General features: G+C 57.1%; 3 protein-coding genes across 3 annotated transcripts; all 3 read right to left on the bottom strand.

Annotated features, from left to right (window-relative positions):
- Nucleotides 1–2,674: 2,674 nt before the first annotated feature.
- On the bottom strand, nt 2,675–5,116 carry LMJF_11_1040 (conserved hypothetical protein; the record flags this gene model as incomplete). Its single annotated transcript, XM_001681521.1, has 1 exon — nt 2,675–5,116. The coding sequence occupies one exon, from the start codon at nt 5,114–5,116 to the stop codon at nt 2,675–2,677; it is 2,442 nt and encodes an 813-aa protein (XP_001681573.1).
- A 10,311-nt stretch (nt 5,117–15,427) lies between these two features.
- Nucleotides 15,428–16,234, bottom strand: LMJF_11_1030 (conserved hypothetical protein; the record flags this gene model as incomplete). The annotated part of the gene is made up of 1 exon (XM_001681520.1): nt 15,428–16,234. One exon carries the CDS (start codon nt 16,232–16,234, stop codon nt 15,428–15,430), a length of 807 nt encoding a protein of 268 aa, XP_001681572.1.
- A 916-nt stretch (nt 16,235–17,150) lies between these two features.
- Nucleotides 17,151–20,729, bottom strand: LMJF_11_1020 (conserved hypothetical protein; the record flags this gene model as incomplete). Its single annotated transcript, XM_001681519.1, has 1 exon — nt 17,151–20,729. One exon carries the CDS (start codon nt 20,727–20,729, stop codon nt 17,151–17,153), a length of 3,579 nt encoding a protein of 1,192 aa, XP_001681571.1.
- Nucleotides 20,730–21,253: the final 524 nt, after the last annotated feature.

The following is a 21,253-nucleotide window of genomic DNA, read 5'->3' as shown; positions in this document are numbered from 1 at the left end:
AAAAGAAAACGATACAGAAGCAACAGGCGACCGGATTCACTTATTTTTATTTCGCTCTCTCTCCTTCTTCACATTGTTGTTGTTGTTCGCTTCATACATGAATGGGTGTCCGGTGGACACCAGAGGCAGTGAAAAAGCGAAAGAGGCGGACAGCGCAGACGCGGATCACCAACAACCAAACACACACACACAGACACAGACACACACGCACGCACACACACGCACACGCACACGCACACGCACAAAAAAAAAAAGAGGGGAAACAGCAACAGAAGTAGACGAAGACGCAAAACAAGAGGGAAGATGTGACTTGCATTCACAGAAAGAAAATGAGAAAAGCAGAAATCTACGGAGGGCATGTGCGATGAGAACCGGAGGACTGGAGGAGTGGAAAAGGGATGGGAGTGACGGTGCAACGTCGTCACGTTTCGTTAGAACAGTCGCAAGGGACTGAAAAGGCGAAGGAGAAAGAATGGTGGCGGTGCAAAGTGCAAACATCTCGGGCCGCCTCCGGTGAGAGAGAGAGAGAGGGAGGGAGCAGTTCGACGGACCGGCGCACGCGTCTCTCTCCTCCATTCGTGCCACACTTCTCTTTTGTTCCTTCTTTCCGCCTGTCTGTTTTTCGTTAACCACTGTGTCTCTCCTTACTTCGTGCTTTCGCGGTGCAGACGTGGCAGCGTCGCGTGTGCGCGTAAGCGGAGGCGTGCAAAATACCGCTGCTTGCTGTTTAGAGCATGGACAGCGGCGAAGGCGCCCTGCAGTGACGTACAAAACAGAAGAGGCCAACGGGGGAAACAAACTAAAAATTTGAAAGAAACCCAGCAAACAAAAAAAAAATAAAACGAACATGAAACGGAGAGACGAAGAAGAAGAGGAGCAATATTCTTTTTTTTTTCGGTGACGGCGCGTGACGAGAAAACACGTTAGCACGCTAACAAGAATAAAACAAAGACAAGGACATAAGACAACATAATGCTCTTGCACGCATCGTGATGCGTCTTCTTCTTCTTCCCCCCCCCACACACACACACTTTTTTTTTGGTCCGCCTACATGTCGCCGGCAGCCCTCTTTGGATTGCCACGCTTTCCTTTCCGGGCGAGTGTGTGCGGGTGTCGAGGTGACAGCAGCAGAAGAGGCCGCCACGCCGACGCACGCGTGGATCACAACAATGAAAAGAAAAAATGTAATGAACCAAAACACCGAAAACGCAACGGGTGGCATTGTTGAGAGAAAAGCAAAAACAAAAAAAAACAAAAAGGGAAAACAGAAAAGAACGACGCAACAGGGCTCGGGGGGAGGCGGAGGCGCGAAAGATGAACGGAAAAAGGTAGAAAAGGGAAGAACCGCAACTAACAAAAAAAAAGAGATGTGAGAGCCACGTTGCCCCAAACGTGAGAGGGGGTGTCCGCGTATCGGTGGTGTGCCTGTGTGTGTGTGTGTGTCTGTGTGTGCCTGTGTGTGTGTGTGTGTGTGGAGTCGGAGGAGGGCCAGGTGAAGCACCAACACACACACACACACACAGGCACACATTCACAGATGCAGATAGGGCACGTGCTACTCAAAGAGACACGTGAGAAAAAAAGAGAGAGAGAACACTTTAAAACAACGGAGATGAAGAAAAAAAGGGCGAAAATAAAATTAAAAAATAAAAAAGAATGCGGAGATACGCGGGAGAGAAAACACGCCAACCAACATACATGCACACAGACAGGCAGGCAGGCAGGCATGCACAGAGAGAGAGAGAGAGATGCAGAGAAAGAAACGCACCAACCAAGAAAATACGGAATATTGAGGAGGAGATAGATGCTGAACGAAAAGGGGAAGAAGAAGAGGCGAGGGTGGGAAAGAGAGATACGGCAGACAACGTAATGCTTCTGATGTCGATGGATACACAGAACAAACGAAAGGAACAAAAAAAAAGAGATTGAGCCATGATAATAAAATAGACAGTCGCACATGCGAGAAGGAAGAGGAGCACAAAACACACGAACCAAACAAAAGAAAAAAGCATCCCATACAAATACAGCCAACCAACAACCAAACATATTGACTATCTTATAATGATATAGCAAATACACAATATATAGATAGATAGATAGACGTATTGGAAAAAAAAAAGAGAGGGTGGAAAGGAACCGAAATAGGAGCTATCGGGAAGCGATACATGGTACTACGCGGAACACCACAACAAAAAAACAAAAACATTTTTCTTTCAAGCAAAACAAAAGGGAAGGTGAGGGAGAAGAAGACACACACACGCACACACACACACACAGGCGCAAATAAAGGAGGAGAAGGGAGGGGAGGGGAGGGAAAGAATTTCATTTCAAATAGATTTTTTCGCTGCTAAGATGAGTGGAGGTCGTGGCCACACACTCGCAGTGAAAAAGAAAGAGAGAGAGAGAGGGCAGACATACACACACGTGCGCGCATACATACATACATGCAAACGCACCGTGGTGCCCGATGCGGGCAGCGTTATCACCACCACCACCACCCCTTCACACACCTGTGTGCGCATGCGATCCCTTCCTATACATTGCGAACACACACACACGCAAAGGAATGAACCAACACGGTCACACACCATCCGCCCCAAGCGCCGCCTCCGCACGAACAGCCCAGGCCTCAGCAAGCGCTGGAGATGAACAAGCGTGTGAGCAAGTCGTATACTCAAGGGCCGAAGCTGTCGTTGCGGGCCGGTGCGACGGCAAACAACTTCATGAGCCGCTCATCCTTGCGCATCCACTGGAGGCAGCGTTGCATGTCTTCTCCTCGCTCAAACAGCACAAAGCAGCCGCCGTAGTACGGCGGACGCAAGAATTCGCGGTACCGGAGGAAGCCGGCAAACTTCTCGGAGAAGTACTCCTCGCGCAGCACGCTCTGTGCGAAGCGGAAGAATTCGCGGTCCTCTGCGTTCGGCGTCCACCGCGAGAGGGCTTCGTTGGCAGCACCAGCGCCGCCGCCATGACGATCAGCACATGGGCCCGTCAGCTGCGAAGACGGTGGTGGCTGCCATGAGGAATACATTTGTGTGCCTCCGTTATCCAGCGGACTGCGCAGCTGCGGAGTCGTCGTCAAGGTTGGCGAGGACGGCGATTGGTAACACATGTGATGGTAATGGTGCGGCACGACCGAGATCAGCGGGCAGGTGCCTGCGGCACCGCTCGTTGGTGACACCTGTAGCGAGGGTGTAGTCTGCGCGACAAGCCGCGTCGGCGTCGGCAGCGCAGCTTCTTCGGCGTACGCAGTGGTGGTCCCCGGCGCCGTCACTGAACCTGCAATGGTTGGTGGTAGCCTCGCCGTCGTGAACGGCTTCACGTGCATTGCACTTGCACTACCTGTGCTGCTGCCGGTGCTGCTGCGCACCTGGTCTTGCTGCAGGTACCCGGGTGCGTCGAAGTTGTGGATGAGGCGCACAAAGAGCGTACGGGAAGGGAGGGGAGGCTCACTCGAATGCTGGTGGTAATGGTAAGAGGCGTGGTGCTGCCGCGGATGTGGTCTGCCTTGACGGTGCAACGATGCTGGCGGCTCTGGTGGTGCGCCGCGCCAGGCATCCACCCGTTCACGCGCATCGCTGCGCTCAGCCATGTACAAGCCCCGATGCACAGGAAAAGGAGGTTGGCAAGTGGTGGAATGCGCGTGTTGGTGGCAGACTTTCTGAGCGGCGCCGCAGCCGTGGTAGCAGCGCATCTCCGACCTGTGCAACGGCACTGATGGTGCCGAGGAAGCCCAAACGCGGCGCGTCACCGGCGAAGGTGCGTGGTGCGGCGCTGACAGAAACAACGGGTTACGCGCTGGCGGGTGTGCGGCCTGCGCGTCAGCACAGCTGACGGCGGCGCAAGGGTTTAGTGGCTGCTGAGGAGACTGCGACCCCGGCGACCACGCGATGGGCGACGGCAGTGGATGAAGAGGTGCCTGCAGTGTTGGAGCTTGCCGAGCCGGCTCTGACATCTGCGAGTAGCCGTCGCCTCCATCGTGGCTTAGCTTTCGGCCTACGTGCGGCACCGCCGTCGCCGTCGGCGGTTGCTGCGGTGGACGGACCACCGCCGCTGCCGTCCCCCACGGCGATGGTGGGTAGGACAAGGGAGAGGAGGCGACAGAGCTGGCAGCGGCAGCAGCAGCGGCCCCCACGCTAGCGGGTGGGTGCTGAGTCTCCAAGCTTCGGGCCCACTCCGCTCGCAGAAGGGCGCACCTCCGCAGCAAAGATGCAAACTGGCCGGGTACCGGCTGGGTGCAGAGGTACTCCTCGTACTCCAGCGGCATCGGCTCCAACTCGACCGGCGAGCCGGGGAAGCAATCACTCCTCCCGCCAACTGGCGGCGCACTGCGGCCGCCGCACGCAAGGACAGGCGGTGCCTCAGTCCCTCGCGCGGACTCGGCAGCAGGTGGTGCACCGAGTGTGGAGGTTTGTACCACTTCCTTGATGATCAGCATCTGCTTGAACCACGTCAAGGCTTCGCGCGCCGCTGCGATGCTGTCGTAGACGGCAAAGCCGACGTTCCTGCCTCGCGAGCTCTTTACACGAAGCGCTACCAATCCCTGTGGTGGCACATAAGGCTGCAGCTGCCACTTGTTCTCGATGAGCGCAGGCAGACCGTCGATGAAGAGCGTCGTGGCCACCGTGTCGACGGGGGAGATCGGTGACGAAGCCATCGCGCGGGCAGCGTTGCGCGGTTGCGGCTGGTTCAGCAGAGACCAGCTGCTGCTGCTCGGGCACGAGCCGGTGGATGGGTCATCCCAGGCCGCTGTCGCATACCAGTCGGTGAACGAGGGCCGCTCCAGAGCAATCGTGAAGCTTAGAGACTGCGCATTCAAGAGCGCTTGGCGCGACCGCAGAGGAGCGGCAGAGCACTGGGTGGGGGTGCTTGCGCTCGGCAGCGAGCCTACGGTGTTCCCAGTGGGCGATAAATCGTCGCCGCCGGCATCGGCGCTGTGCCGCGACCGCGGCAGTGGAGGTCCGTGCAGCGGCGAGCTCAGCGACTGGTGCTGCGAGTTCACGCCATCGAACGGCGAAGACAACAGTGTCGGGTGCTCACGGCACGCTGCGAAGTCATGGGCGGGCGTGGTGGCTGTCGTTGAAGTCGCCAACGCTGCCGGCCCGCCCATTGCCATGTTCGCGACACTGCCGAAGGGATAGGAATGCGTGGAGGTCGACGCAGACGCCGAGGCGCCCGCACGCGCGCCGCCTGTAACTGAGATGGCACGCACGACAGGCAGCATCGAATGGGCAAGCGTCCCCTTGATGGAGTCGGAGAAGCTCTGGCTCGAGAGTCGACTGATGGAATCATCAGTATCAGCGACCGGAGGCGGCGGTGGTGGCTGCGCCGAGGCTCGGATGGCAGTGTGCGACTTCCCCTGCGGTTGATGAGAGGCCTGCTGCGGAGTATACGAGGCGGACGATTGCCGATACGGGTTGTGGTGATAGCTGCTCATGCTCAATCGCGTGCACATGAAGTCAGCGATCACCCGTCTGAACAACCACGTTTGTGTGCGTGCGCCGTTACAAGCCTGTCGGTGCGGATGTGTATTGATATGTACGGGGGCGTGCCTTGAGAGGGTCTTTCTCTCTCTCTCTCTCTCGCGCGCGCGCGCTCTCTCTCCCCCCCCCCCTCCCCAAATACAGCAACGAGGAGACGGCGGAAAGCGAAACACACGCACACGCACACACACACACACAAAACAAAACGAAAAGGGGGGTCTTGAAACAGAAGAGGAGAGACCACACCAGACGCGCGCGAGAGAAGAGCAAAGAGGGGGGGAAGAGGGGGGGAGGGAGGAGTCAAAGACCACACACGCACACGCACAGAAATTACAGGCAGCCAACGAGGAAAACACGGGAAAAACAACAACAACCAAACAGAGTATGCAGAACAGGGCGAGGGAAAGCGTGCCAAGGCAGAGGAAACCAACACCAAGCTGTCACGTGCACGCACATAAAAGACAGAGCCGTGGTCTTCGCCGGACAAGGAGACGGAGAGCAAACACAGGCCCCACCTTGTGCCTCGTCACCCCCTCTCTTTCTCTTCCTCTCTTACCCTCCCCCAGCAGCCGCCAGCAAAAGGTGTACCCTAGGAAATGAAAATGAAAAAGAAACACACGCACACACACAAAAAAAAAAAACAGAAGCAGAAAAATAACGACCCGGAACACAACGGACGCACACCAAACCAGCACACTAGCGTCGTCGAGCAAGCGCGTAAGAAGCGAAGGCGGAGCGGTGCAGTCCAAGACGCAAGGGTCCGCCGCCGCACGGTGAGGCGCTTCACTTTCGAAAAGAAAAAAAACGAAAAAGAAAGCTGACAATGAGGGTGCAAAAAAAAAAAATGAAGCGCAACGCCCACAACTCGACCAGGAGGAAGGCGGGCTTGCAGAAAGGGCGAGGGCGACGGCGTCCCCGAGAGGGAAATGGGAGCACGAGAAGCCAGAATGGAAAGAAAAAGAGAAAAGAAGCGGAAAGAAGCAGAGGGTGGGTCGGGGGGTGCGGAGAGTGGAATACGATGGGAGAGGGAGAAGAGCAGGGTCGACAACACGAGGAAACACGCCCACGCGGCTGTCCTGCTTCGCGCACACGTTCCCCGTACGAGTGAGGGTGTATATGTCGGCCAGTGCTACCGATGAAGGCTATGCTTATTTCGGCGTTGGGTGAGTGTGGAGCGCTGTGAGCACCCGAAACGGTGGAGCGGGTAAGCGGAAGGGAGGGAGAGGTGTTGTGCAGCAGCGTGGACACTACAAGAGCGCCAGGGGTTGTGTATGTGCGCCTGTGTGTGTGTGTATATGTGTGAGGGGTTTTGGCGAGCCTGCGCGAGTGTCTCCGCGAATTGTGCCTCTGTATGTCTATATATATATATATATATGTGTGTATTTTTTTTTGTGTATGCGTGCTGCAGGTTTTCTGTGTCTAATATGTAAATGCGTTGTTTCCTCGTCCGTGTATCGCAGTGCGTGCTCGAAAGGTGTATGTGTGGCGGTGTCTTCCTCCTCCTCGTGGTTTCGAAGCGCTCCTTGCCTGGCTGGGCAAACAAAAGGAGTGCGGGAAAAAAGAAAAGGGGGGATTGGGAGCGCCGCGTGCCTAAAGCCGGCGTACCTTGCGCCAAACTCTGCTCCACCCACCCACACCCTTCCCTCGATTCCTTCTTTTCTTTTAGCGTGACCAGCTGCAGCGTTGAATGTATCGACGCACTGCTGTTGCCCCCCCCACCCCGTCGACTACGTTGGGCGCGCTAAGGCAACACCAATACAAAGACGCAGAGCGCCCGAAGAGGAGTCGGCAGTGAGTGTAGCACACCGAGTGGCACAACAAAACAAAAGAATAAAGGCAGGAGGAGCGATGCGAGCCCCGAGAAACGGCACACCTAGATTTGAAAACACGAAATCAGCTCACAACGCGAAACGAAGAGAAGCTCACCTACAAGACGCGGAGAAAGTGATTCCTCTCTCCCCTCCAAAATCAAACAAAAAAAAAAAAGAGACGGCAGGAGCGTGCAGATATGACGGTGCGGAAGGACGGAAGGAAGGGAGGTTGGGCGCTTTATGTGAAGCAGAACGCTGGGCAGCTCTCTCTCTCTCTCTCTGCCCTTACACCCCCTCCCCCTGAGAGCGCTTCCTTGATGTGGAAGTGTTCTGATTGAGTACGTTTGTGTATGTGTGTGTGTGTGTGTGTGTGTGTGTATGTGTATGTGTATGTGTGTGCACCCGTATGTGAAAAAAAAAACTGATTTTCATCCGCTCCTTGAAGATGCTGACTCGTCATTCTTTTCGCTCGCGTCCCTATGCCTCCGACACGCGCGCCGCTTAGACTCGCTGTCGTCCCTTCTTCTTCCGGGGGGGGGGGGCTATTATGAGTGCTTGCCTCGCTTGTGCGTGTTGTGCGACTTCCACAGCTGTCACGGATGTGGCGGGAGGCAGCGACACAGACAAAAACCGTGAAATGTAGTGTTGTGGACAAGACGGAGTAAGAGGGGGGATAGGAAGGACAGCGGGGAGAGGGGGGAGAGGGGGGAGGGGGCGTTTTTTGCAGTGGCACTGGTGGCTCACAGAAGGTGGGGATGGAGAGAACAGAAAACCAAAAAAAGGGTGGAGGGAGGCAGGGAAGGGGGCCAACACACCAGTGCACGCCGACAGGAGGGATCACACGCACTGTGTCACGCAGAGAGACCCGCAGGACGACAAGAAACAACGAAAAAAAAAAGAAAGACGAAGCTTGATGCAGTTCAGGGGGACAAGAAGAAGAAAAAAAAAGATGAAGGGCGAATGACGGTGACGAGAATAGGGCGGCGGCGGCGGCGGCGGCGCACACGATCGAAAGAAGACACAACAAAAACGTTTCTGTGAATAAGAACGTGAAGAAAAGTTGAAAGAAGAGGAAGAGGTGTGGGAAGTGGGGGGAGGGATGCGGGGAAGTGGGCAGCAAGACAGAAGCGAAACAGAGGGGAACAAAAAATGTGTGATGGTGGTGTGGGAGAGAGAGACGACAGAGAAAGGAATAAAACAAACACAATATTCAAGAGAGTGTCGATACAGATGGAAAAAATGGAGTGGAAGTGTGGTGGTGGTGGTGGAGGGGGGAGGGGGAGGTGAAGGAGAGGAGAAGTGGTAGTAGAATGTTTGGAGTTGGGCAGAGGGGTGCACGCGTGAGCGACACAAGCGTGACACACACACGCACACACACACAGGCAAGCAGGCAGGCAGTCAGGCAGGCAGGCAGGCAGAGAGAGAGAGCAACACACAAGGAGGCAGGACAGAGAAAGCACTCCAGCGTTACGCCACAGCGGGGGAGGGGGGAATGAATGAAAAAAAAACGAAGAAAACGTTTGTGAAGAGAAACGTACACGTACTCAGGTAGAAACAGGTGCCCTAGAGAAGGCGTGAACATGTAGCCACCGTCACGCCGATCCCGCCCCCCTCCCCCTTCGAGTGCGCACGAAGGAAACAACTCAAATGAACGCGAAAAAAAAAAGAGTGACGAACAGAAAAGAAACGTAAGGCAAGCAAAAAAAAAAACGAAAAGAGAGAGAGAGAGAGAGAGACCACCGAGGAGCGCTACCAGTTGTTTTTAGCGCTTGCAGAAGTCCAAGTACAGGGAGAGAGGGGGAGGGAAGAAGAGAGCGACAGGATACAAGCTGAAAAAAGTGTCTAATCGAGGAGAAACAAGCACAAGAGAGACAGTTAGCCGGCTAGCAAGGGCAAGGACGAAAAACGATCCCATATATACACAGACACACACGCCGGTACATACATACGCACACAATCGCGTTAGGCGTTGCACCGAGCTCCGTAGCACACCCCACCCCCAAGCTGAGTGGTGATAGGGACGGCTTCCCGTATCCTTCTAGGTTGCTGCTGTTCGCCCGTTTCGTTGTATGTGTATCGGTCGACACCAACAAACGTAAAAAAATCAAGAAGACGAGTGAGGGGTATGCCACGCCGTCAAATACGCTACATACAAAGTAAACACACGCCGAATCAAGGCGAGACAACAGAAAAGAGCCCGAGAAAAAGGGGAAAAAAAAGGAAAAGAAAAGGAGAAGCGAAGATAAAGTCGGTGCAAGAAGGGAAACACAGAAAACAAGAACGAAGACGCGGCGGAGGAAGTAGGAGGAGGGGTAGCGGACAATGACGACGACGACAGGACAGACAGACAGACAGACACACACACACACACACACACACACACGGCGAAAGAGAGCGAAACAGAACGCAACACAAAATCGCACAGCACAAAGGTATGTGAAAAAGCAAAGAAAAAACGTAAAGCAACAACAAAAGCAAGTAGTAGAGGGGCAGTAACACGACGTTGCTCTCGATATCGCAGTGATCCGGTCAACGGAAGGAGGAGAAGTGTGACTGAGGACGAACGGAGGGGAAGGGCGTGAAGAAGCCGGGTTAGAGAGCGCGAACGAGCGAAAAAAAAAGGGAAGTTCGAATCTCTCTTACGTACCTTCGAGAATTGGGTGTGCGCCGAAGTGTGTGCGTGTGCGTGTGCGATGGAGAAACAACCGCAGCAAGTCGGAGAGAGCAGAGGAGAGGGGCTGAAGCGAAACAAATCGAAGAGCAGAGAAGATCTTGTCGCTCCGTGCTGCTCCTCTTGCGTCGAGCCGGTGCAGCTGTCCACGGTCACTACCGCTGCTGATCTTGATGCCACCCTCCGTGGTTTTCACGTCACTGTAGATTCACTGTCGAGGAACGCTGACAGTCACACATGCCCCACCAAAATCAGTAAAAATCGACCACACGCAACGGGGGAGAAATCGAGAAACAACACTTTCAAAAAGAAAAAACAGGAGTAAAAAGGAAAAAGAGGGCAGGCAGAAGACGAAGAACTAAGTGGTAATGGTGCAGATGAACAAGGTACGACACAACGGCGGAAGTACCACAAGGCACATACGCGCGCGAGCTTCCCAAGGTACACAAGGAGAGCACACACACACACACAGACACGTGCAAGCAAACCAGCAAAGGCCGAAACCGGAAAACAGGACACAGCAAGCAGCACAGCACGGGAAGCACGTACGAAGTAGCTTGGCGACAAGAGGAAAATGGAAGGAAGCGTTTTTTTCCCTGCCCGAGTGTGCGTGTGTGCTGGATGAAGGGTCTGTGCGAGCCGTCGTGCGTGTGCGGGCTGATGCTGTTGTGTGCGTCGGTGAGTCGGCGTACCGTCGATGCTTTGGTGAAGTAAGAGGAGCCGGTGTGTACGTGTGTGAGAGGGGGGGGGAGAGGGTCTAAGTGTATATCTGTGAGTTCGTGCGACCAAAAAGAAAAGAAGGAGAGAAAACTACGGTGCCGAACTAAAAAAAAAAAAAGAATGCGTGAGAAGCAGCAACGACAGTGACGAACGAAGAAAGCAAGAAGGGGACAAGAGGAGTGGTGGTGGTGGGGTGTGGTGGTGGTGGTGGGGGGGGGGGGGAATGGTGGGGGAAGAATGCCCAGTACTCGAGTTGACGGCAAAACACGAACGCGCGGAGAGAGTAACAATGACGACAAGAATAAACAAAAAAAAAATATTATTCGGAGCGAGAAAGCTTCGATTGTGAAGAGTAGAGCGGAAACCCCCACAACGCACACACATACACACACATACAAGAGAAAAGGGATGGAAGGAAGGAAGGAAGGGGGGGGGCGTTTGGGAGGAGGGATGGTGAGCCGAAGAGGGAGTGAGAAGGAGCCCGATAATAGTACTAATAAAACAAAAAACAACAAAGAACGCCGAAACAACAAAGATGTGTAGATGATGGCAGTGATGATGATAATGGTGATGCAGATCAGCACATACACATACACACACGTATATATATTTTTATTTATTTATTTATATCAGGAACCAACGTCACTGAAGCAGGGGCAGAATCCGAAGAGCACAAGGAAGAATACAAGCCAACAGAACCACCAGGAAATCAGCGTGCGGGGCGGGCGGGTATCGAAGGTGCTGGAAGGAGGGAGGAGGGAAAGGGGGAGGGGAGAAAAACGAAGATAGCAAAGAAAGGGAACGAGGGCTCGACACAACTCACACGGAGCGGGAGACTAGAGAGGGCTAGAGGTGAGACCTGTAACGCTCAAGCACGAAAAGGCAGTTCTGCAGGAAAGAGGGCAAGGGTGCGGGGCGACCGAGGGCAACACAACTAGGAAACGGCTTAAAAAAGGGGGGAGGTGTGTGTGTGTGTGTGTGTGTTGGGGCTGGGGCAAAAGTGGGTGATGAGCTCTGTGAGGGAAAAGAAGGAGGGGAGTTTGGCAATGAGGAGCGGACTGAGAGGAGAGATATAGGCATCTACACAGCCAACCGGTGCTGTTCCCCTCCGCTTCTGTGGGTGTGCGTACGCGTAACGGTGTGTACGGGTGTGGTAGTGGTGTGTTTCGTACCGAATGCCCGATGGGGGAGAGGGAAGAGGGCTGGCCGCTTGGGAGCAGGCTGAGATGTCCCGGGGTATGTGAGAACAACAGACGAACCAATCCAAAAAAAAAAGGAGACGAGAAGCGACCAAAGCAAAATCCTGTGAAGACGCGAAGAAACGAAAACAAAACGTGCAAAAATCGATAAGCGAAGCAGTGAACGAAGAGAGGAAGGGAACGAAGGAAGCCAAAAGGAGGGGGGGAGGAGGAGGAGGAGGAGGAGGGGGGGGGGAGGAAGCGCGTATGCGACTCCGCACTGGAGTGGGGTTGTCGTGTCTGTGCTTGTGGGCGTAGGGTGGGTAGCTCGTAGTGTTACGATAAGGCCTCTCACCCCCTGCCAGACCTGTGAAGGCAGCAGACAAGCAGAAGAAAAGGAGGGGTTCTGCAAAGATCGAAACTGGAAAAGAGGAGAGCAAGGGAAAAAGGGAGAGGAAGGTGGGACAACGATATATTATGTGTTCACGCTCGAGAGCGTTGATTATGGAGATGCCGAGATCGAAGAAATCGACGGAGACAAACAGCGAGAATAAAAAAAAACTGACCAAGGGAGAACTAGACTGAGCGAGAAGTGCCCTCTCCCCTTCTTCGAGCGACGATGATAAGGGTAGATGAGCGTACAACGAGGCTGGAAAGCAAAATGCCAAGAGAACCGGGAGCAGGAGTAGGTAGAGTGTGTGAGCTGTGGGCGAAGCAACGCGAGCAAATATCAAAAAAAAAGTGTTTGAGCGGCAGTAGGGCGCAAGAATGCGACCAATGCAGCGCCGTTGTCGGCCTCACGCTCTCCTTCCTCGCACCAGCGGCACGCGATGTCCTCGCTGCACGGCTGCTACGCTGCACTTCGCTCGCTTTTTTTTTCCTCTACGGCGCAGCTGTCGATCTCTGTTTGCTCTGCTATTCACTTGTACAACTCCTCTATGCGGCCTTCCGCCGGGTAACTACTTTTTTTTCTGCGCTGACCAAACTGCGTTGCGGTGTCGGAAGACGAACACGTCCTTCTGTGAAGAGCCAGCAGACAGTACACATACACACACGTGCGCACTCACGCACAGAGAGAGAGAGAGAAAGGGGGGAGCCAGCGGTGCTGCCTACGAAGCGCACACACCGAAACAGATAGCAATGATAGAATGCAAGTCCGAGGTAGAAGAAAAAACAAATACGACAAAAAGAGCCACCGCTCACGAGCAGAGAAAATCACCTTTTGGCTGTCTCTGCCCCCAAAGTCGGCACGCACAACCGAAAATAAAATTTCTTAAATATACTTAAAACGGAGCTGCTCTGTGCACCAGTCGATCTCCTCTGGTAACGCCGTTTACGTGTGTTGCAGCCTGGGGGAGGGGAGCAGAATCGACGGCCGCCGACCTGTCGAAAACGCAGGCTGGAAACGCCGCGGGGCCAGAAACAAGTGTGCGACTCCTTCAGCGCTGCTTCCTACGGCTGCGCGCAGCCTTCGTGTGTCTGTGCCGTGTTCCCCTTTCTCGCGCCGTGGAATCGCGGGGGGTTTTACTTTTACTTTGGTCCTTTGCTTTGCGGTTTGGTCTAAGGACGAAAAAAAAAACGGACGGAGACAGACGTTGGGATGCTGATCTGCCCCGATGATGGGGAGAGGGGAGGGGTAGGCGGGTAGATAAAGAAAAGGCACCAAACGGTGCGTGTGTGATGATTGGGAGGGAAGAAGTTTTGATTGGGCGGTATTGCAGTGGCGGTGGTGGTGGTGGTGGTGGTGGTGGTGGTAGCTGTTTTCTTTTTTCTTTTTGCGTGTTTGTATGCATGTCGGTCTTCGCGTGGGGCTGGCGTGGTGAGACAGTGAAAAAGATCAACGGTGCACGGCCACATCAACACGCACACAAGCGCGCACGACAAGTGTGCGTGCGTGCGGGTAAAGGGGGGGGTACATGATATGTGGCAGAAACGTAAGCAGTGCAGCGGTGCCCGATTCGTGCGTGTGAGTAGGCATTCGAAGAGAGAGGGCGATGAGCAACGCGAGAGCGACAGAAAACAAAGAAGAGATGTTGTAAGGATAGCAGACATGAGCATGTGGCTCACAGTAGTGTGGCTCCTGGCGTTGACCTATGTCGTTGCGCGAGCGTCAGTGAACGCGTGCACTTACGTGGAAGGTGATCCGCATCGACATGACCTCGTGCGAGGGTTCAGCTACGAACCAGCGGTGATGTCCCAGCCCCGATCAGATGAAGGGCTCGCAGCGCTCCACTCCGTGCTCTCTCTCTCTCTGCTCGCTCGCGTGCATCAGCCATCAGGCACGGAGAGAGCGCGGTCAGGGCACTAGCTCCGTCACTCACACATGTGGGCCAACGCGCGTGACGAGAGCCCGCTCGAGTCGCTCGCAAGAAGCGTTGGGCCTGCATGTCGAGGTGGCGGGGGAGGGGGGATAAGGATGGCTGGAAGCGCAGGAGATACGCGCTCTCATGCTCTGCTCATTCTTGTTGCTTATCGTTGCTTCGCCGTTTACTAGTCCATCCCGTCGGGGTTGGTGTTCGCATACACCCTCGCCTCCCCACCGCCGCACACGGGCTGTCTCGCACAGACAAAGGACCGAAGAGAAAAATGGAAGCGAAAAAAGGGTCAGGCATCCGCTACTACTTCATCGGTCGCTGTGAGGATGACACGAAGAGAAAAGCACCGGCCATAGCAACGCGCATCACACAGCACATCGCACGCTACGACACCGATGCTCGAGTAATCTTGCGCTTCCCTCCCCGCCTCTTCTTCCCCCCCTCCTTCCAGAACGTCTTCGCTCTCACGGGCACATCCGCCGCAAGCGCGCGTGTGCAACCACGGAATTCAGGCGGGGGAAAAAAGGATACGGGCGGAAGAGAAAGAGGAAAGGCATTAGGAATGAGGATGAGTGCCGGCGTCTGTGCTTGCTTGCAGGTATTGGGGCGTACAGCTGGTGCGTTCGCTGCTCCCCGTCTGCTTCCCTGCCCCCCCGCCCTCTCTCTCGCCTACAAGGTACCCCCTCCCCACCGTCCTTGTGCGCGATACTGGCCACAAACAGGGGTAGGGCACGCGGATGGAGAGCAGCGGCATGTGAAGAGGGAGGAGGCCGAGGAGCATGGACTGGAGGAAGCGAGGGGCGTCGTCACAAAAACAAACGAAAGAACCAGCATACAAGCTCCGTTTCAGATGGCCGCTGCTTGAGGTGGGGCATGACCGGGGGCACCTCCCAGGCCCCATCCGCCCGCCCTTCTCTCTGCGTTGCTGCCGGCACCTTTCCCCTTGTCCGCCCTGCCTCAGCCCTCGCAACACCCACTACGGCTACTAAAGTCCACTAACTTTCTTGATCAAGTGCGAAATGCGCGCTCGCAATGGAGGCGAGCAAAATCCACCCACCCACCCAAGAAAAAAAGAAAGCACACACAATGGCGGGCACGGGAGACACCGCGGGGCAACCGTGCACGAGTCGCAGCAACACACGACGAGCAAGCACGCGTGCCTCGCCGCCATTATCGCACCGTCCCGTCCGCCACCAACACCATTACTGCCCCAGCGCCTCTCGTCATGGCGTGTCGTCACTGCTGACCACTACATGGCAGCAGCCGCATTGCGAGGGCTCTTCTGTGCGGCCGCCTCCACCTTCGCTGCCTCCGCCTTCATGCCTAGGGACTTGAGCTCCTCCGCCAGCGCCATCGCGACGGACTTGTAGCTGTGTCCGCCGTGGATCGTGCTACCGGCGTCGGTATAGTAGGTGGTGTGGGCGCCGCCGACGACGCCGGCAAACGCGTACTGCACGTTCTCGCAGACGGGGTCGTCGCTCACCATGACAACGCTCATCTTCTCCGGAAACATGATGAGGGTGTTCGTCGCCGCAGCCGTGGTGGCAGTCTCGACAGAGAGGCCGGCTGCCTCGATCGTCTTGGTACACGTCTCGCGGAAGAGGGAATTCAAGCGCTCGTACTTGGTCGCCGGCTTCATTACGAGCGTCACGCGCGTCGCCTTCATCGCCTTCGCCTTCTCTACAGCCACCTTGGCCGCCTTGCTGAAGCTCTCCACCGCCTCTGCGGTCTCTTGCTCGCATGTAATGCCGGAGGCCGGATACACATCCAGTATGTCGCGCACCTGCATCGTGTCAGGCGCGCGGCGCGGGAGGATGGCGCGCACCACAACCGTCTTCACGCCTGCGTATGGGCCACTGGCCGTGCTAGGCGGCTCGGCGACGCACGCGTATACGCCGCGCGGGGCCTGCATGCCGACAACGATGGCATTGGACGCGGCCGAGGTGGCCTGCATCGCCTTCACAGCGCCACCAGTCGCCTTCGACACCATGGCGGACGCGGCCTGCACCAGAGCAGCGGGGGCACCCGCGGCAATTACAGCAATAGACTTGGACATGTCGCGCAAGGAGAAAAACAGGGTCGGGAGCGAAGAGCGAAAAATGCGAGTAGTAGATGGGCCTGCTGCGGACTACGCAAATGCGGATGCAAGCGAACCTCGCACAGACGTGTACCAGCGTGTGTTGGCGTTTGGAGAGGGGAGGTTATGATAGATGAAGCCAGCGTGTCAAGCAGTTGCGAGAGAAAAAAAATTCGATGCGGCGGAGAGAAGCACGTAGAGTGGAGGGAACTGACGAAAGTCACAGACACGTAGACGTGTGCACATATACATCTCGGCAGGACTCGGCAGCCCAGGTGATGGTGAGCAACGCCACTGCCAACCGCCTCGGCGCGTGAAGAGCAGAAAGCTCAACAGGCACAGAGTGGAAGGGGGTAGGGGAGGGGGGGGTGCTATAGAGAGAACGGAAGGAAGGGAGGATGGGGGTGGGGAGGTGCAGACAGAAACGTGCAACGACATCCAGAAAATCCCGCGCTCTCTTGGTTGCTGCTCACCTCTGTTTGTTTGTTGGGGTGTTTTGTTGGGGGGCGCTGTGCCTTCTTCCCCTGCGCTCCATTCTTGTCACCCCTCCTCCTCCTCCTCCCACCCCTCCACACACAAACACACACACACACACACATGCGAAAAAGCATCGCAGGGGGAGAGAGGGGGGGTTTGTACGCCTGCTACCGCACAGGAGATGCGAGACGACAACGAAAATGACACGGAACAAGAAGGAACAACACGCGAGATACAAATCAACAAAACTTCCGTGAAAAAAAAGGAAAGGGCATCAGACAACATAACAAAAGATGTCTACCGCTGTTATCACGTACCCACGGGCGTGCGTGTGATGTAAACACCTGCATACCTACATCTGTACACACAAACACGCAGAGAGATCCAGGCACAGCCACGGTGTCAGAAGGGCGAAGACTCACATTAGACCAGCAGGGATGGGCGAAGTGACCCGACTGCATACCGGGGCGCTAAGGGAACGTCTCCACAGCTCCTCAAACTCGTAGCCATCCCACAACTCCAGCAGAGAAAACACCGTCGGGCAGAGCAGCAGCGTGTATGAGGGAAAGGCAATGCCAGACGCCCTCTTGAGCAACCTGGCGAATAGAACAGCGCCGTCGCAGAGAACGGAGTTAAACTGCATCTCGTAGTACGTGATCAGCGCGGAGACTTGATATACGTTCACAATACCGGCGTGGTCGTCGTTGCGGCGAATCACAAAGCCATCCTCATACATGGTACCCGGAAAACACTCCGCGGCGTGGGTACGGGGGTCACCGGAAACGCGGTGGACATCAGCGCTGTCGTCGTCAAACGCGACCGCACTGCCTCTCTCAGTATTCGAGTGGTAGCCCTCCACGGGCGCCTCGCACTGAATGCCCCGCGCCCGCCGCAAGGCGGTGGTGCCAGACGCCTGAAGGTGCAGGCCTCTCTGCCCACTAGGCGCCGACCGTACGCGGTACGCCGGGATACGCTCCGGCTCACTCACCAGCCGCGCCACCACATCCGATGGAAGAGCGAAAGTGGAGGCCGGGCCCTCGTGAAGGGAGTCGGAGACCACCACAGCGCCATTGCGGCCGCGGCCTGCTGAGACGGAGCTGGGCCGCAAGTATGCCTCCTGTGGCACAGAGAAAAACGGCGCCGGCGGGGCAGAGAGGCTGACACCACCAGCGACAGACGCCTCCTCCGTCTTGGGCTGCAGCGATGCGGGAGCGCCGATGGACATGGACGTTACCGTTGGCGTGCGTTCGTCGCTGCTCGCATCGGACTGGCCAACTGGGCTTATCGTGTGCCACAGCTCGCCCGCGAGACAGCCGGCGACGGCGCCCACAGAGCTCAGCGACAGGCTGTCCGTATGTCTGTAGCCGATAGCGCTCGGGTTGTTTAGGTTGCTGGCCGTGGCCGGGACGCTCTCGTTCGCGCTGTTGGCGAAAGCCCTTTTCAGCGATACGAGAGCGCCGATGCTCGGCTTTAGGCACCGGCCCGCGGCCGTGCCGTTGGATGAAGCGACGCCACGAGGACCCCCCAGTGCATTGGCGGCATCCAGTCGGCACGCAGACGGCGCCTCAGACGCCACACCAGCTCCGGACGGCACGTTGCCGAACCTCGTGCTGCCGTAGCCATGGTAGCTGCTCTGCCGCTCGCTTAGCACCACGGAGGCGGCGCGCGTCGGCGCGCCAAAGCGACATGTTCCGCCACGCTCCCGCGGCCCTTGCAGTACCTCCAGCAGCCCTAGCTCCGTGAAGGTGGTGGACAGCTCCACGGAAGGGTTTGCCAGAGCGCCAGGCGGTTGCTCGGTCCTGTCACCGACCTCTCGAAGAACATTGTTGATGATGGCGAGCTTCTTCATTGTGTTGCGCACGGCCTCATCCTTTGGGCTGCGCCGAGGCGGCGGCATCGCCGACGACTCGTGACGGTTCTCTGGCGCCGCGAGTACCGTAACCGACTTGTTCGTCCACGCAATCAGCCGCCCAATCCTCATTGCGTGGGTGGAGAAGTCGAGCAGCACACTGCCGTCCTGCATGTAGCGGAGGGAGTAGGTCAGGTCCTGATTGGAGCACGTCGCCGCCTCGGCAACGTTGAACATCCACCACTCGTCTCGGTACCCCGCCGTTGGTGGGGGTGCCGCAGAACACAAGATGGCGTTGCTGGCGTAGGCTGACGCCATCGTGGCAGCCGACACATTTGGCGGTACCGGGGGGCCAAGCGGCACTCGCAGCGACGCCGCCCACAAGTCACCGTTCACCGGCGAGTGTACGGGCAGCTGCACGCTGGCAAGCGAGAAGGAGACCCCGCGCGCCCTCCACAGCCCCATGAGCTCGTGCGCCATGTGCTTGTTGAAGAAGTAGCTGTTCTCTGGACCGCCAGCAGGGAGGTACTCCTTGTGGATCTTCACATCGTTAAAATCCGCGAAGCGGGAGAGGATCATATCCAGCCGCAGCATGTCCAGCGGGTGGCCGCAGAGCACGGCGGATCGGTTGCTGATGACGCGGCTCACCTCAATCACCGAGTGTGGATAATGCGGCATGGAGCGCGCGAAGGGTAACGAGGCTGACGCGTGAGCGCTGGACGAGTTCGGTGAGTGCAGTCGTCCGCCACAACGCCCCCGAGGGGTAGGGGCAGTGCCGGCGCTGACAACCGTGTTGTTGCTGTTCACGTTGAGCCAGGTGTTGCCCCGCTCCGTCTCGCTCCCCTTGTAAATGTCGCGCATGGAGGCAAACACGTCATAGCCCTCGTTCACCCGCGCGACGAGGCGTCGCAGCGTGATGATGGGGATGTTCACCACCAACAGCGTAAAGCCCCCATTTGCAGTCAGGCGTGTCTCCGTCTCAAAGTGCTGGTGGCGCTTGCGCATAAGCACGCCGGTGTAGAAGGCGGCGCGGTACATGCACGCGGTGGAACGAATTAGGTCCTCCTCGCTCTGCGCCATCGACACGGCCAAGGCAGCGAAGAGTCCTTTACCGGAGCAGAAGATGCCGCCCTTGCATAGGGCCGCCGCTAGCGCATCGAAGCCGCGCTCGCACGCCGTCACGTAGAAGCAGCAGGTCAGATACAGCATGTGTAGCGGCCAGGAGTTGACCGCGTCAGTGAAAAATTCGGCACCAACCTTGACCAACTCTGATGGCTGGCGAAGCAGAAACATGATGATCCGATGCCATCGAAGGAACTCGCAGTCGTCGCACGCGGCGCTTGCAGCCAACGATGGCGGCGACGACTGGCTGCGGGCAGGGTTCGCGCCACTGGCCAGCAACGGCAGTGCGCACGAGTTGCGGTGCAGCTGGAGGGTGAGACGAGCCAAGAAGTCGTCCAGAACGTCGGCGTGTTCTTGGCACAGCTGCACCATCTCAGAGAAGCGGGAGAGCCGCTCAAGCGCGCCAAAGAGAGCGAAGGTGGGGGGCACCCGTGATGTCGGCGACGGCGGCGTAGCAGCGGCAGGCAATGGAGACGGCGTGGTCGCCGCAGCAGCCATCGCGGACGACGACGGCAAGGAAGTGCTCTGCAGATGCTGAAACGCTAATGCGCGATCGCGGTTGCCCACACTGCCCCTTTGCGGCTGATGCTGATGCTGCTGCTGCTGCTGCTGCTGATGCTGATGCTGATACTGCTGCTGCTGCTGCTGCGGCGGCGGCGGCGGTGGTTCGTCGGGCGGTGACGCGACAGGCATCATGGAAAGGAAGCGGCGCAGCGATGACACGACCGTAGCCCCGTCCCGCTGGCGTGTTGGTGCCCCAGGGTACGCCTGCTGCTCCTTGCAACACCGCGTCTGCCACTGCCGATCTTGCGACTCTTCGTCTTCGCCACTCTGCTCACTGGCTGCCTCCGGGGCGTTTTTGCTTCCCGCCACAGGCAGCCGCTGGCGCTGGTGCTGCTGGCTCACCTCACGCATCACCCCGTGCTGCGACAACTGAGTCTCTGTCCGCGTGTGGTAACGATGCATGCGAAAGGCTTGATAGGGGTTGCGAAGCGTATCATCACATGTCGGCGGCGCCCATGGCATCAATGCAGAGTCAACACAACAAGACTCGTCCCAGCCCTTGCTCGCCTCGCTGACGCTCCTGTTTGCGGCCGCGTAGGCAGCAGTCAGTACTACCCGCGCGCTCTTGCCATAACCTGGTGACGGCGAGAGCTCATCGGTCGCAGCAGCCGGATCGTCAGCACAGCCGCGGAAAGCCTTTCGCTGCGCCGCCGGAGAGGAATGGCAGCCGCCGCGGGATAGACTCACCGGCCGCGACGTCGCCGTGCTGATTGGGCGGGTGCCGCCTTCGCCACTACGGCCCCGTTGGGCACCCGAGAGCACGAAAGCAATCGGATCGACTTCGTACGCACGTGTCGCTGCCCCCGCTGCCAAAGCCGCTTCAGCGCCAGCGTCCCCGCCGCCCCTTGATGCCCCTCTCTGCGCCTCGACAGCAGCGCCGCCCGTGATAGTGCCACCATCACTAACGACCATCAGCCCACACTGCAAGGCGGACCATGGCTGCCGCCCATGCGCCGCTGGCGGGATCTGCCCATCACTCTCCTCCG

Source organism: Leishmania major, chromosome 11 (genome assembly GCF_000002725.2).
Source record: "Leishmania major strain Friedlin complete genome, chromosome 11".
NCBI classification, from domain to species: domain Eukaryota; phylum Euglenozoa; class Kinetoplastea; order Trypanosomatida; family Trypanosomatidae; genus Leishmania; species Leishmania major.
The sequence above is the reverse complement of the archived record's forward strand: the minus strand, read 5'-3'. Positions and strand labels throughout refer to the sequence as shown.